Consider the following 17,229-nt stretch of genomic DNA (forward strand, 5'->3'; position numbering starts at 1 on the left):
CAGAGGTGAGCTGCCTGTTGGACCCCTGAAAAATGTCAGTCTGTCACTCCATTTCCTTTCATATCAAGAAACAGAGAGCACAGTTCCAGGTAAATACTGTTTCTTCAGCTCCTTAGAGGTGCTGGGAGTGACTGCTGCTACAGCTTTCCTCCTCCCGCTGTTACATGAGCTCATTAGCCTCTTGGCTACGTCTCTGCTAGTAAACTAAACCGTGCCAGAGCCCTTTCTTCAGCCCTGAAGCCAACTGGCACAGCCTAACGCCTACATATTATTAAACTCTGTTACGCTCTGAAACAAGGTGACCGCATCCAAACTGCCTTTCTGCCATCCTAACTCCCAGCAACACCCGGGAGTTGTCCCAGAACAGCCCATGTGTATCACCGGTGTGGTAGCACAGACCGTCGAGACCAGCTCACTAACACAGGTGTAAGCTAGCTGTGGGGAATGCTGAAAGTGAAGAATACTTTTTGAAAAATCAGTAAGGAGTAGCACAGTACTGAGAAAGAGTTCAGGAGATGGGAAGACCCAAAAAAGCGTTTCCTACTCAGCACGATTTTTTTAAAAGCGCGCCTTTCGTATAGGAGCTGTGAAGCAAACTTTGAGCTTTTACCTAGAAACCGACTCCAGGCAAAGCTATCAGCAACGTCTCCTGGGTCCCCCATTGCTAATGGCAGCAAGACAAGGGATGCCAAGGCTGGGCAGGGAGCTTGAACTTTCCCCGGCCATGGGAGGTGACGTGCCTCGGCTGGAGTCCAGTGCGAAGGAGTGACGTGCTCAGGGTGCGCCCCGAGCCCCCTTCCCACGTTCCCCATCCTGTACCTTCCTCCGCTGCATTCCCGTCCTGGGGATGGGGGGCCAGGGAGGACTCTACTGCAAAGCTAACGTAAAACGAGGAGAGAGCTGAGGGAGCAACAGGAATCAAGCAATGACTTGGAGGTAAACACACTGCACACAAAGCCTTAGGATCATTTTTCCCAGGGCTTACTCGAAGGCTTTTTTCCCCCACTTCTAATTAGCTGGTAAATACTGTACATATAATTGACCTTTCTAAATGCTGCTGAATAGCTGGAGGTGTGAGGAGCTAATCCTGCCTGTGAAGACCCTGGGGTTGTGCAGCACTGACTCTATCTGCTGGTGTATAATGCTCTGCAACTGCTTTTTTCCCCTCACTTACTGACACATTGAAATTTACTGCCCTGTGTCAGTGAGTTCAAGAAAGCCTTTTAACTCTGAAAGCTCCGGGAACCGGCTCCAGCACATGCCTCAGGATTTCTCTGTCAGTTTGTTACGCCTTGTTTGTCCAAGAAACAGTCAAGACTGAACGAGTCGGGAATGACAGAAATAGTACATGAAGTCACAGTCGCTCCACTTTAAAGCACAAACATTTGTGTCATTTTCCTACCAAATAAATAAATATATGTGCGTTTAGCGAGCAAATAAGGAAATGTCAGAGGAAAGGCATTACAGGCAGGTTTTTACAGATGCCAGCTGATTTGTGCCCGCTCCTCCAAGCGAGTGTAATACAGACTCCTGCAAGTATCGGTCCTTTCTGGTCCGAAAAGCAATCACCGGGACCATACACCCCCACAAACCCCTTGAACACTACCGCAAGCAAGCCCTAGGAAAAACCCGTGAGCCCTAGACTGAAGCTTAAAGACAACCACGTACGTGAAAATGCTGAGCACCCCCTGCTCTCTCCCTCACCTCCCTTCCCTGCTTTCCTGGCTTCTGTACAGCCCCACGCTCGTTTCTCCCTCCCGTAAATAGCTCTTTTTTTTCCCATCAGTCACATCAAGCCACCAGCGTCCGCAAAACAGCATCAATGCCAGCCCTCGCAGATGCTGACCTCTCTCCTACGGAGCGAGACCCACGCCGGGCTCCCGACCGACCGGCAGGACCACACCGCAGCCCCTCGCCCACCCACCACCCAAACACGCGGCACCGGCATCCCGCAGCCACCTCGCTCCCCACCACCCGCGTGGACGGGACCACGACCACCGGCGGCGAAGTTTGCCAGGGACTAGGACGTTTTTTGCTCCCGCTGCCTTAGGTTCGCGGCAGCCTGGGAAGAACAGCTGAGCCGCTTGGAGAGAAGAAAGTTGTTTTACCGTTCGGTTCTTCGGCGTTGCCGGCAGCGGGCTGGGAGCGGAGGCCGTGGGGAAGGCGAGAGCAGGAATGCGGCGTGACAGGCGAGAGCGTGAGGTATGCCCCTGCCCTCTCACGTCCTCCCCAAAATCCGCCAGTTGGGAGGGCGGACGCCTTGTGCGTCTGCGGGAGGAGAGGAGAGGGGAGCGGAGCGCGGGAGCGAGTGTCGAGGAGGGCAGCAACAGGAAATGACACAGAAACTTCACCGGGCTCCAATCCAAACTTGGCCCCCGGCATGAAAGAAAGGGGAGGCAATTGGGGTGGGGGGGGGGCGGCAGGGGGGGAGATGAGAAATTTTTCCCCCTCATTAACCAGCCTAAAAATCTGCTGACTGGAGAAAAAAAAAAAAAAACAACAACACTGTGACAAGTTTTATTAAAGCAAGGAATGAATGGGCAGGGGCGGGGGGGTGGGGGGGATTCCCGTCAGAGTTTATTTATTTGAGCAGGAGTGGTGTGATGATGTTAGACACTCAGAGCAAAATGCCGTTTTCAGCAGCTTTCTGGCTTTTCTAAACTCCTCGAATGCTCCGGCTTGTGCCCGAGGGCAGCAGGCAAAGCGACGTCCCCCCTTGCACCCCGTGGGTGAGCTGCTGCCTGCGAAAGGCCGGCTAATTCTGCCCGGGGTTGCAGGCAGTCACTCTGAAACGCAGCGCTGCCCGCAGCTCCCGGTGCTTGGGGACGGCGGAGGAGACGGTCCAGGGCTGCTGGGGCTGTGTGCCCGGCCCGGAGAGGAGCACACGGCTCCACGCGCCGCAGGGACAAGGCAGGCGGCAGCCCAGGCGCCGGCGAGGCACGGCAACGGCATGACCCACAGAAGCAGAAGATCGCACTGGGAGAGTGGTCAAACCTCTGCCTTGGTGGATGCAAGATACTGCCTTAACTGAACAAAGTTGGATGGATGTCTTCCAGCAAGGCAAATCCTCTGAACGTCTCTCTACACGCTGGGTGCAAGGGGACGACGACTACTGAAGTGGGTGGCAGTTTTTAAAGCATCCTTTAGACCTAACGTCGGGTACGCACGTGTCCTTGCAGGCAGCCCAGACCTAGCTTGACTTTAGGCTCTCTGCAAACCCCACCTGCCTTTGCAGTAGGCAGTGCCATAAACCCTTTGGTAGTAGCCCATGGGACCTTCTAAGGGGTTCCTCTCGTCTTCCCAATTTGGGACCCACACCACCACTGTAGGGTGGATGAGATGTCCACACAACAGGTCACTATAGACTGAGGAGCAGGTCAAATGGAAACTTTTCACTTGGAAGGAGGTGAATCGCCCCTTATCCTGCTTAAAGATGTCCCACCAGATACAGTAAGCTCTAGGGACAGTTGAAACCCAGGTCTAAGCTCAGATTCAACTCTTTCCTGGAAAGAAAATATAAACATAGTCATTCTGGCCACAAATTTGAAAGTGGTGGGAGATATTTTTTTTCTTTAAAATTGAGTTTTCTCAGGCTAAAGATGGCCTCACTGAGACCCCCCCACTCCCCAATCAGTTTAATAGGAATGTGATATTCCTATTAAAATAAGAATTTTTAAATATTCGTATTTAATAGAGATGGCTTAAGGCTAGGTGAGATCACTCATTTGATCATTTCAATCACCTGCTCTGATTGCCTGCATAGCTGAAGCCACAGAGTGGTGTCCCAAACCAGCACCAGAACCACCACCAATTATGGCACATCTTTCAAGGAGACATCCCACCCTGAATCAGAGACTTCCAGTGAAGGACAATCTACCCCAGATAAGTTATTTCAGTGGCTATCACCCTGTCAAGAAGAAGGGCTGCCTGTTTTAATCTGTATTTGTCTGGCCTCACTCTCCACCCTCAACCCTGGCCATCACTCATCAATCCACTCCAGGAAGCTACAGATCAGGCACGGACAGAGAAGGGCTGCAGCCCACCAAGGTACAGCTCAACCTCAGTTTACCCTCAGCACAGCAGGAATATTTCAAGCCCAGGCATAGCTGGGATTCCTCCAGTATTTGGGTTGAAAGCACCCAGGCCATGCAGCTCCGAGTGGAAACTGGAGCCTGCTGTTCCCTCACCACATAGGCTCGACCTTACAAAACCACAGACAAGTTATCTCGTAACCTTGTCCTGAATAAATAAAATTAGCTGAGCTTTTTTAATCTCTCACGGTAAGGTAGACTTTATGGACAGACCACAAATCGTGCCTGTCACTCTTTCGAGATCCATTTCCATTGCATTAAAGTCCTTTTTGAAATGTGCCTACCAGAACTGGATGTGGTATTACAGTAATGATCTCACCTGTGCTGTAAATTTTTAACACACTTAGACTGGTATCCAGTTGCTCCATCAGAAGCATCATTCTCTTTGCTGTGCCTTTGTGAATGTGGTAGCGTGTTAACAAGCCGAATTAGGGATTTATTGTTATAGTATCGTTTTACTCCAAACTTCAACCTTAAATACAAAACACTTTAAGATTTGGCATTTATACAGTGTTTAACATATGCTTTGATCCAAACAAGGGCTTTGACCTGCCTAACCTCTGGTGTATTTTTTTCGCTCTTGTGAATGACCTGAGCACGATCTTAAGGTATCGGTTGTCACTCCCTTAACAAGAGGTTATTTTCAATTAATCAAAGAAATATAAACAGAGGCTTGTATTGAGTTCAAATAAGCCCAGAACAGTTATGCCCTTAAAACAGATGTCTAAGGCTGTGTCTCCTTTCAGATCAGAGCTGGTGTACTGTCAAGAAGAGGTCTTGCAGAACTGTTTGCCCAACCAGCTCAAAAAACTACTATCAGCTCCAAACCCTGACGTACTCCAGTGTGGCCCATTGAAGTCAGCAAATGGGGCAGCCCATGATGCAGATTAGTGTATCCAGGCCAAAATCAGATTTGCAAGGTCTTTATAGATTAGAGAGAACAGCAGAAGGGAATTAGATAGCACCATATTATTTCAAAGTAAGGATAGCCCTGTATCAAGCCCAGCATACTATACCTGTTTCCCCATGGTTCTGATCCTGACAAGGTAAAATAATAAAAACAGAAGATGAAGAGACTGTAAGAGACTGTTGGTGCACCTTGTAGTGAACTAAACAGTGTCGGGGCTGCTCTTTGGCCCTGGGGCCAGCAGGAACAGTCCAGCCACACACACGCTGGAGGCTAAATGCCCTTAACCTCCAAAAAAGAATGGCCCTATCCAGACCACTTGTTGGGAGCAAGTTCTGGCCAATGCTGATGTTCAAGCCATGCCAGAGAGCTGCCGCTGGACTGGGATAAACAAGGACCATGATATAATTCAACACCAGCGATAAAAGTTTTCCAATGCCAGGGCCCTGGCGCTATTTAATTAACTTAACCAATTAACTAAAATATAGCTAGTCTCAGAATGACAAGTTATCCTAAAGCCCCACAAGATTTTTCTTCATCCCAAAGCCTTGGATAAATGCAAGCTTGCCCCTGTGAGTCTCCGACTTTTCTACACAGCTTTAACATCCTTATTTCTTGCACTTCAGACACTGTGATTTTTGTCCATAAGCTGTCCAAGGCAAGGAGCGCATCTACCCCTAGAGTTTTGCCCTTGCAGTTCAAAGCACAAGTATGGCTCCCTAAATCCGTGGGGTGGGAGGTATCTCCACGCAGCTTAGCCATTTCAAAGGTAGATCTGAACTAAATACCTGTGCTGTCTCTCTGTAGTTAATAAAGAGAGACTGACACTTGTGGAGGATAAGTTGTCTTATCCAAACATAGTTTAAAACAGGTGAGATGAATCACTTCTGGAGCCTAGCTAATTCTTTCAAACTCTGCACCTAATTTTTCGGTGTCTAACATGGGGGACAAAAGCAAGACATGTGTTTGCCTGGCATAACAGAGCACAGATTATTTCATATCTATAAAATAAATATGATGATAGCGTCATCATGCCTTTTGATGCCAGAAACAAGTAGTCTTGTATAGCCTCTGAATGAGGTAGACTCTGATTAGGCCATTAGGTTTCATGCAGTTACTGCTGGAGCTCGATAAACTGTGTGGCACTAAAGTGTATCTTCTCAGAAGGGCATCCACTCTGGATTACAAGGCGTCAAGAGAGGGGAGAAGCCACCGTATCTTTCATTAGCTCATTATCATGAGAGTAATACATGAGTTTTCAATGTGAATTAATCTGATGTAGCTTCCTGTACTTGGTTTCGTTGTACATTTATGTATATAATTAAATATCTCTTTGCTAGGTGCCATTTTCTCTGTCTAAGAACACTTAGTATAATCAGTCAGCTTTTTTGAAAGTTTGTTCTGATAAACTAAGCTCACTCACAAATAGCACCTGCAGCAATACCTGGAAAAGGTATGGGCAACACATTTGAGAGTAGTCACTTTGCAATTAGCTTCCCTGACAATGAACATCACATTTCCATTTTTACCTAAAAATAAGACTAGTGACAGGGAAAAGGTGTGTTTCAAAAGGACAGGTTTTGCCTGTTTATTTGTGAGGATGTGCAACATGCGATCCCTTTCTGATAGTCATTCACCTGTGAGATGTTCAGGTCTACAAGGTTTAGCTGTCCTATCCAGACAAGCAACTAATGAGATTCTAGAGAGAAGTAACAGACTTTTGCATTTGGGTGTTATATAAAGGGAATGAACAACAGCTTTGTTTTACTTGTTTGGGGGGTTTTGTCTTGCTTTGTTTTTCCTTTTTTTTTTTTTTTTTTTAAATGAGAACTGTCCAGAGCTTAGTTTGAAATCCAGTGGCATCTTGGTCCACGATGGAAGGCAGTGGGACCTGTAGATGAACAACCCACACTACCCTGGATAGGACTAGAAGAGGGGAACCAATCTTTTTTATCCTATTGGTAAATCTGTAACTAAAACCACAATGCTAACCATGTGCCAGAACATTGTTTTTATTAGCTATACTCTCACCTTGTTTTATCATTCAGGGGAAACTACATCTATTTGAAAGACTATCTTAAACCACTTACAGCAGGAGGATTAAGGTCTGGTGAATTCAAAGAGAAGGAAGAGTCTTACATACAATTTCTTTGTTCAAAACCTTTCATTTCATGCTAGAACGTCTGAATCCTACAAGCAAAACTATAATGCCACAGAGATGAAGCCTTTTCTGGCTTTTGCGGTTTCATAGAGATCACTGCAGTTTTCATACATTAACATCAGATTACCTGCTATTTTATTAAAAATATTCCTATACCTTTCCAGGCATGCCTGCTCCTTCCCATATTATTTTTGGTATTTATGAAGCCAGCTACACAGACTTCACAGGCAAATGACCTTTAAAACTTAATGAAGATCTGTAACATTTACATCCTATGTATTTTACAGCAGAGAAAAGCTGGTTTCAGCTTCTCCCCTCTCCCTCTTCCTCCTCCCCCCCCCCCAACAAATAAGAATTGTTTCTCTCAAGTCCGTCCCTCTCCAGAAAAATCTGACCTACAAATGGCTTTCTCATAACTCAGCAGACTAGTTTAGTCCTCAGATGGATTTATCATTAACCACATAAGCACATGTTGTCCATTCTGTCCAGCCTAATGAATGTGCTATAAATAAAATATCTCTAAAAGCAGGTTTCACCATACTTACCCAAGCTGTTGCTCCAAGTCCTTGTAACTCCCAAACCCACTTATGTTAGAAACATTAATCACTTGATTATAATTCAAAGCATCAGCTCTCTACAGCTGAAACTCCCTAGCACTTGACTTTGGCTAGACCTCTAACCTCAACTTATCACTTTCAGGCGTACTCCACATTTTCTTCTCCAATCTGTCACTAATGTAGAAAAGACGTGGGAAGTCACTTTTGAAAGGTATTTTTAACCTAGGAGTGTCTCATTAAAAGGAGAACTTAGTATGGAAACTCTAAAATAAAACCTTTCCCACTTTACTTGGTGTAGCAATCTGAAAATATCAGAGGTGTATTTCACCACAACTCATGTCATTGAAAACCAAAGCAATGTAAAGAAAAAGGAAATTCTTTTAGAAAAGACACCGTGAGTGTAATTCCTACCTAGCCCACAAACATTTTATATGATCATAGGATTATCTGTAGAGCTTTGTATTGTCCAACTTGAATGAAGGAAGTTGAATCAAGCCATCTATTAATTTTGACTTGCCTGGTCATTCATTAAGAGTGTACATGGACAGTTTGGGTTGTTTTCTACTTATTTCAGCTGACAATATACAGATCATATTCCATCTTGAGCAAAGTTTTTAAAAGCCCAGAGAAACAAAAGATTAATTGTAGGAAATTATTTTTAAACATCATATGGTTTAGTCTGGAAATAGAAAGACAAAGATAAAACTCCCAGAAGGACAGCCACAGCTAATGAGAGCCTGAGAGGAAATGATCACACATTCTCAGTTCTTCTGATGGATGTTCTTCTAGCCTTATTAATCAGAAGTTTGTGATGTCAATAAATCACCAAAGTATGATAACAGATGAAGGTGAGTTTGGACGTAAAATGATCCATGGTGAAGGATTACAATAAAGGAGGAAAAGGAGGGGGAGCCAAATACAGTTTTATAAACTGCATCCTCAGCTTGTGAGGACTTGTAGATAATAAATGTCATTCCTTTTCCACATTATCTAGGAGATTAAGAATGTTTCTCAATGTATAACTGCTGGGAAGCCTCTGTAGCACCTTCTCCAGTTACTCCAGGAGGTTTACATTACATCAATTGCTTTATTTTTCCATCAATTATGATTTCATTTACAAAGAGGAACTTAAAAGTACCTTTCTTCTTTTAACCTCTTTTGGAGGAAGTAGGCTCCAGCCGCAGAAAAGGAAAATCCAGGCAAAACACCAAAGTTTTTGACCTTCCAAGGTTTTTCAAAGATTCTGCAAGTTTTTTTAGTATGACCTTATCCTGCCTGAATGATCCTATGTCACAGAGGTGTCAGCAAGGTCTCTATGCTTCCAATTAGTCTATATACAGAGCTGTTGGTTTCTATATTCAGCGAAACCACCCAGCTATCAATCTACATGTATCGCAGTTTGCGGTTTTCAAGGAAAGCATTTCCCAGAGCACTTCAGAAGTAAATAAATGCATTTGAGATGCTATTGCTGATGAATCAGTTCCATTCTCTGCCTTCTACTAGTGGTTTTTATGCTGCAGAATACAGCCCTGGTCATCTGAAGCAAACCAAAGCCATGCTTATATACTGCAAATTCAAAATGGAAGGTTATTAAAACGAGGCATTTTACCAATAAGGCAAAATTTGCCTTGAGCAATGAAAGCCAGAGGCATACCAGACACCTAGGAGAGAAAGGACAGAAGTGCAATGGATGCTTTTGGGGATGCTTTCAACTGAAATACAGATTTGGATGCTTCCCATGTAGGTTTCAATCAGTTTTGCCACAACACAAAGAGATCTCCAAGCTGACAATGTTACCTTACGCTGCAGGACAGCACTTGGTAGGTAAATGCATCAGCTTGGTGCAGATGCAGTGAAACTATGCAAGGGACATTGCTTCTTGAACTGATAAGCCCTACCAACAGAGCACATTAGCTTGCATGCAGTGTGGTTATTGTCTTATTCTGTGTGGAGCCAGCCCAAACACCTCCATACTGTACTGTATTCTGGAGTAATATAAATTAGGGATTATAGTTGTGTTTCACTATAGTCCTCGGAGCTTCCCTTGCTGGGACTACAGCTGAGATATCTCTGGCACCATCTACCCAAACGCTTCGAATTCTAGGTTGCAGCAGCTAACAAGGGGATAGATCAGCTGGGCAGTCAAAGGGACAGCCTTTGAACTGATGAGATATTCTTGTAGAAAATAAGGACAATTTATCCCTGAAATGACCGCTTTGTACTCCATGGAATAGTGGGGACAGCATTTCTGTTATTTCTGTTCTTGCCAAGGTTTCTCTGTGTAGCTATATTTAAAGGGAAGTACTGAAAATACACATGAATGGACATTAAATTACAGAATTTTCCTCCAGGCTTTCTAAGCCATCATGAGCAAGAACAGGAGACAAGTACATGTTAACATAAATTCTAAGCTGAGATGTGTAATTTTACCTATATAGAAACTGAAAGAGTGGAGAAAAGGGAAAATTAAGAGAAAAAGACAATGAGAAAAAAAAGAGGGGAAGGTAAAAAAAAAAGCAAGCCCTCTAAACAAGCTCTAGCATCTGAGAAAAAGAAAGCAGAATACCTGGTGTCCAGTGTTGCAATTTGAGGTCTGCTGTGAATGGATGCATGAATCTGTGGCATGGAAATGAGTCAGAATTACTGTCCCAGGGAACACACTCCACTGGAGAAGTCTAACTCATCTCAGGGGGATACGTAAGACTTACAGATCTGATTCTTGCCATATGATTCTTCCCAGATGTCTGGCTATAGACAACTGATCACTAGCAGACCATCTTAAGATAGTCTTCAGCTGAGGCACACCACTTCCACCCCAAGAGCACTTAATTCTTAAAATGCAAAGATTTGAGTGCGTGCAATCAGCACATATAAGAATAACCTTAAATTACACCTTCATGCTACAAAGCCTCTGCACTTGAAATATGGAGGCAGCTCAAAGAAATAAAGGGGTATCCAGGCCCTCTTTCCATTGCTCTTGAATGAAGTATGGTATAGATTTCTAGCTCTGGATTCAGGCCTGGAAGCACATCTGGAAGTGTCTATCCTTGCATACATTAGACTTGTGCTACAGTAAAGAAATCTTGACTTCCACAAATATCATAGATGATGAAGAAAATTCCTGGCCTTATTATTGTTTATTAAGTTACATTGAGACTGACTCCTTAAAAGATGCTGATACTAAAGCCATGAAGTGTCAGCTGCAGAGCCTCGGACTGCCATAGCAATGTTCCTGTGAAGTCAACTGTTTGAAAATCCACCCCTGAGCTAAGACATCAAAATCTTCCCAAACCTCATGGTTGGTCTGCATTTGGCACAAGCACAAAAAAATTACACGTATCAACCAGGAGTCACCTCACTGCAATACTCAACCAGTATCCCTTAGCTGCAGAAGGGAAGGAATTGCAACCCAAGAAAAGGAGGAGTCTTTAGCAACACACTCTGAGACAAAAGAACAAACACAGCCCTTCTCAGCAAGCTCACCTGGCACAGTAGGCGTGGGTAAAACACTACTGGCTTCCAGCGCCAGTGTTGTGATGATCATGAAGAAACCTTCTCCTTCATGGCATGGCATTTATTGAATTGAATAGCTAGAAAGACTTTTAAAATTGGAGGTGGAGCTATCCCTGGTCACAGGAACAGCCACGTCTCCAGCAGCAGCACTGCTGCTAGGAAGCATTACATAAATGAGTTCATGTCAGGTCACAGTCAGAAGATGGTCAGAGGCAGAAACACTCCAGTGGGCATTATTTTTCCACAGCACAGCCAAAAGCAGGCAATTTTTTAAAAACAGTAAACACCACTGTGGTTGCAGACACCATTTATTAATAGCAGGATGGCTTTGCAATAAGATTGCACCACTGACACCAACACCATCTTTGCTGTGCTAAGTTGGTGAAAGTGACATAAATTTTCAGTGAACAGTTATTTAAATTAAGGTGCACAACTCACTGGGAGACCTTCTGTGGAAACCTCCATGTCCTTGAGGCCAAATATCTGTTCCCAAATCCAAATCCACTCAGTAGCTACTTATCGATAAGCATGTCCCATGTGCTCGAGAAGAAAACGTGAGATCAAGGATCCTGTTCTTAAAAATTAAAAAGGTAATAATACACAGAGGAACGATGAAAACCTTCATCCCACTTGCGTAGCACTGCTGATGCTTTCTCATTTCTAACAGAGATTACAGAGGAGACAGAAACAGAGAGTCCCATGAAAGTACAGACTTCGTGACTCAAGGGGCTCAGCAAGGAGAGTGTTTGCTCTGTTGTGAACCCACAGGGCAGGAGCAGGGGTTCCCAAACTAGGCTGCATCCCAAGCCCAGAACTGGAAATGCTCATGGTCCTGGAAGTACACAGGAAAACTGTACCATGGCACCAAAAAGGGCTTCACAAACAGGGAAGTTTGTGGGAACACTTTGGGAACTGCTGCTCTTAAGGGTTTTAGTTAGATGCTTCTAGTCATGTCTTGCTAAGGGTTAATTGTATTCAATATCTCCGACTTGCATTTCTGCCCTTAGGAAGGTGATGAGGTTTACCATATAAGCAAGCTGTCAGAAAAAACAGGACAAATAAAACCTATCTATCTGACCTCCCTGAAGCTTATAAACTCTGCCCAACTTGTCATCAGGTGGCAAACCCTTCTCAGTAACTACAGCATGCAGCGAAACTGGTCATTGCAAAAAAGCATGGTCATGGTCTGTGAGAAATAACATGTATCTCTCTATTTATAACACAGCTCTTTTTGGTTTTTAGCCACTAACCGTTGGCCCATTTGTATATCCAGAATTCAGCTTTGCCAACATGTTCTGGACTCTGAGCTAAGATTCCTGAGTCAAACATCCCTTCTTCCTCACTTGTGCCATGGTAACATTTCAACCTGAAATCCCCAGTGCCTCAGAGAAGGAATCTTTCTTTCCAATATGCAGTAGTACAGCTGACTATGAATGCCGATTCTAAGCTCCCATATACTGCTATTTTTGAGTAATGCCTTTCAGGTTGGGCTGGCTAGATGAATACAACTATGGGACAGATATGGGCATGGAGATACCATGATACAAGACACTCAGCCAGCTGAGAACATCACTGCAGGTCAAATTTCTCCTCCACCATCTAGTCCAGCTTCCTGAAGAACTTTGAAATTACTTCTGTGCTCTGATCCTCATCTTTGTCGTCTAGAGCCAGAACATCTCCAAGACATACTAAAGGTCCAGAAGAAGAAAATGCTAAACAACTATAATCCTCTGGCTCAATGGAAAGAGGAAAAAAGGTCTCATCAAAACGGTGGAATTAATTCCTTTAGGAACTGCACACTACTTCAAATCTCATCCCTTTTCACTAAAAGTACATGGTGCATGTAGTTTAGCATCTCCTATGTGAAATAAAAGTGTGGCTACTGCTGTAAAGACAATAAAAAATGTTTCTATAAATACATTAGCAACAAAAGGAGGGCTAAGGAGAATCTCAGTCCTTTATTGGATGTGGGGGGGAAACACAGTGACAAAGGCTGAGGAAAAGGCTGAGGTACTTAATGCCTACTTTGCCTCAGTCTTTAATAGTAAGACCAGTTGTTCTCAGGGTACCCAGCCCCTGAGCGGGAAGACAGGGATGGGGAGCAGACCGAAGCCCCCATAATCCAAGGGGAAACGGTTAGCAACCTGCTACACCACTGAGATACACACAGGTCTATGGGGCTGGATGGGATCCACCCAGGGGTACTGAGGGAGCTGGTGGAAGTGCTCACCAAGCCACTTTCCATCATTTATCAGCAGTCCTCCCTAATCAGGCAGGTCCCATTTGACCGGAGGTTAGCAAATGTGATGCCCATCTACAAGAAGGGCCGGGAGGAGGATTCGGGGAACTAAAGGCCTCTCACCCTGACCTCGGTGCTGGGGAAGGTCATGGAGCAGATCACCTTGAGTGCCATCCCACGGCACGTACAGGACAACCAGGTGATCAGGCCCAGCCAGCATTGGTTTATGAAAGGCAGGTCCTCTTGACTAACCTGATCTCCTTCTATCTCCTGATCTCCTTCTATGACAAGGTGACCCGCTTAGTGGATGAGGGAAAGGCTGTGGATGTCGTCTACCTAGACCTTAGTAAAGCCTTTGACACCATTTCCCACAGCATTCTCCTGGAGAAACTGGCTGCTCATGGCTTGGATGGGCGTACTCTTTGCTGGGGAAAAAACTGTCTGGATGGCTGGGCCCAAAGAGTTGTGGTGAATGGAGTGAAATCCAGTCGGTGACCGGTCACAAGTGGTGTTCCCCAGGGCTCGGTGTTGGGGCCAGTTCTGCTTAATATCTTTTATCAATGATCTGGATGAGGGGATTGAGTGCACCCTCAGTAAGTTCACAGCGGACACCAAGTTGGGCGGGAGTGTTGATCTGCTGGAGGGTAGGGAGGTTCTGCAGAGGGATCTGGACAGGCTGGATCGATGGGCTGAGGCCAATTGTATGAGGTTCAACAAGGCCAAGTGCTGGGTCCTGCACCTGGGTCACAACAACCCCATGTAACGCTACAGGCTTGGGGAAGAGCGGCTGGAAAGCTGCCCGGCAGAAAAGGACCTGGGGGTGCTGGTGGACAGCCGGTGGAATATGAGCCAGCAGTGTGTTCAGGTGGCCAAGAAGGCCAACAGCATCCTGGCCTGTATCAGAAATAGTGTGGCCAGCAGGAGCAGGGAGGCGATCGTCCCCCTGTACTCGGCACTGGTGAGGCCGCACCTCGAGTGCTGTGTTCGGTTTTGGGCCCCTCACTCCAGGAAAGACATGGAGGTGCTGGAGCGTGTCCAGAGAAGGGCAACGAAGCTGGTGAAGGGTCCAGAGCACAAGTCTGTGAGGAGCGGCTGAGGGAACTGGGGATGTTCAGTCTGGAGAAGAGGAGGCTGAGGGGAGACCTGATCACTCTCTACAACTACCTGAAAGGAGGTTGTAGCCAGGTGGGGGTCGGTCCCTTCTCCCAAGTTAACAAGGGATAGGACAAGAGGAAATGGCCCCAAGTTGCACCAGGGGAGGTTTAGTTTGGATATTAGGAAAAATTTCTTCAGCGAAAGGGTTGTCAAGCATTGGAAAAGGCTGCCCAGGGAAGTGGTTGAGTCACCATCCCTGGAGGCGTTTAAAACTTGTAGATGTGGCACATGGTTTAGGGACATGGTTTAGTGGTGGCATTGACAGTGCTAGGTTAACGGTTGGACTCGATGATCTTAAAGGTCTTTTCTAACCTAAATGATTCTATGATTCTAAAATACATAAGAGGGTACACATTTCACAAAAATCAAACTGCCTTAAAATCCTATTGAAATAATATGCTGCACTTCAAACACTCCTCCCCAGAGGGGAGGTTGTGAAAACAATAGTTGAAAGATGTATAATCATTTTGCTTAATGCACTACTGGAAGATGTTCAAATGCTTGTCTGATGAGTGCAGGAATAGAACAGAAAATAAAATAATTCAGTTCAGGCCAGGTTAGGTGATCTTCCCAAAGATTCTTCCTGCCCGTTTTCTGAAGAAGCACATACCTGAGAGATTCTGTATGCAAACTGCTACTCAGAAGGGAGTAAGATACAATAATACAAACCAACAGACACATCTAGAATAATATTAAAAATTAAAAGCCCTTAGCAAAATGCAGTAGCTGCTTGTATGTATGCCCCCAGCTCACTGCAACACAACACTTTTCTGTAACATCTGGAAGTTCATTTTAGAAGGTGGTAACTAAGTTGATGCTCTCCATACACCACATACATTAAAAAGGGGTAAATAGGCCTATCATCATTGGCTTGTCTGCTGCACATCAATCCCAGGCAAAAACACAGAATAGCTGTGATACAAATAAATAATTACTGTCCATCACCAATGTGCAATTGAAAAGGAATCTTGTTAAATTAATCCAGTCTCACATTTTGATGAGCCTACAAATGAGGTCGATAAAAGTAATAGGGTTGATGTAATAGGCTTCTGAAAAGCACCAGACTTGAATTATTGAGTAATAATCTTGACTGGTTTAAAATCAACATAGTACAGTGCAGATGAATTGGAGACCAGCTAACTGATACCTTTCCAAATTAAATAGTAAATGGCAAATGTTCACTCAGCAAGTGAACTTTTGGTCCCATATAGATCCTGGCTTACCAGTTGCCATTTAATATTTTTATTGCTGACATGGAAGAAAAAGTTAAATCATTACTTAGTAAGTTTGTGAAATTTTGGGAAGTGGTATGGAATAAAGAGGACAATAAAGCAAAGCAATCCAGAAAGCAATCCAGTAAACTGCACACAAGCGAACAGTATGAATTTCAGTACAGACATATGCAAAGCCTTGAATGTGAAATTAAACACTGGAGATCTTGCTTCTCAGACAGGAGAAAGGAGGCCAGAAGCAAACTGGAAAAACCCTAGCAAGTTATAGAATCTAATTGGTTTAATATGGACTACCAGTCTGACATCTTCAGCAGGGTAATGCATGTATTAGAGATGTCACATCTAGTAGAAGAAGCAAAAAAATTATATATCATCCCAATCTGGCATTGGTTCAACTGCTGCTGATATTCAGAGCCTATTTCAGAGACTGCAGATACTAGGAAATGGGAAAATCACAGACTATAAGTATTTAAAGAGAGAATAAGAATTAGCTAACGAGGTTTCTTTAGCCTTAAGAGTAAAAGATCTAGCAATGGCCAATAGCTAGAAGTTAAATCTAGACATTCAGAACAGAAACAAATCCAGTTTCTCTGACAATTTTGCAAGGGTTGTTGGATACTTACAGTCACTGGGAATCTTCAAACCAACAATTTTAAAGTTTCACTCCAGTTCAAACAGCAATTAATTGAGGGAGGTCTTATGGCCTCCAGGTCTCAGTAACCTATCAGTTAAGTGACAGGGCTTCAAATGCTTCTGTGGGAGGCTATTTTACAACCTAATAAATGTCATCTTTAGGAAAAGCTTCATGGGATTCTGCTTTTTTCTTTAACACACTACTAATGGACCACTAATGAGTAACTAATTCCCTTGTTTTCTGTTCTTATCAAAGGACAATTAAAATAATGATCTTTCAGCAGTAATAGATAATAACACCTTTTCTAATACTTGTAAAGAATGATCAGAGAATGAATCAAGCAATTAATTCTTACTTCTTAGTCATTCCTCCTACTCAAGTCCCAAACCAATGTTCAATTAGGCATAAGAGTAGGTGATGAATGTTCCCTCCTGGAGAAGGAGAAGAAGGAAATTTGGCATTTGTGACCCTCAGACTGCCATATTTTATGGAATCTCTACCCAAACCAGAAGACTCCACAGAGAAAACCGAGATTCTTGCAGGGGCTGAAATAAATGTGCTCCTGTTGGTTAACCTTGCTCTCTCTCTCCATCCTCACCTGCTTTTTGGCTGTATCTTGTCCCTTTTGTCACTCACGCTTTAATTTGCCTCCTAACCTTAGTCCTGCTATTCAGTGTCTAAGCACTGTGCATGTTTCCTTAACACCACAAAGAAGCAACCCCATTGTGTAAACGAAACCC

The 17,229-nt window shown here is 44.3% G+C and overlaps 1 protein-coding gene across 8 annotated transcripts in view; it reads right to left on the reverse strand.

Annotated features, from left to right (window-relative positions):
• EVA1A (eva-1 homolog A, regulator of programmed cell death) overlaps positions 1–17,229 on the reverse strand; it is a 212,752-nt gene that overhangs the window by 63,793 nt on the left and 131,730 nt on the right. For 4 of the 8 annotated variants that reach the window (XM_030037098.1, XM_030037097.1, XM_030037096.1 and 1 more), the window contains exon 1: positions 2,109–3,633. The exons of 2 other annotated variants lie outside the window; for them this stretch is intronic. In XM_030037098.1, coding sequence (XP_029892958.1) covers positions 2,109–2,382 — 274 coding nt within the window. In that variant the 5' untranslated portion in view covers positions 2,383–3,633. Of the gene's footprint in view, positions 1–1,974; positions 3,634–11,199; positions 13,104–17,229 lie in introns of those variants that run through there. 2 more of the 8 variants (XM_030037099.1, XM_030037101.1) reach the window with 2 other exon arrangements.

The sequence above is a fragment of the Aquila chrysaetos genome, chromosome 15 (assembly GCF_900496995.4).
Source record: "Aquila chrysaetos chrysaetos chromosome 15, bAquChr1.4, whole genome shotgun sequence".
Taxonomy (NCBI): domain Eukaryota; kingdom Metazoa; phylum Chordata; class Aves; order Accipitriformes; family Accipitridae; genus Aquila; species Aquila chrysaetos.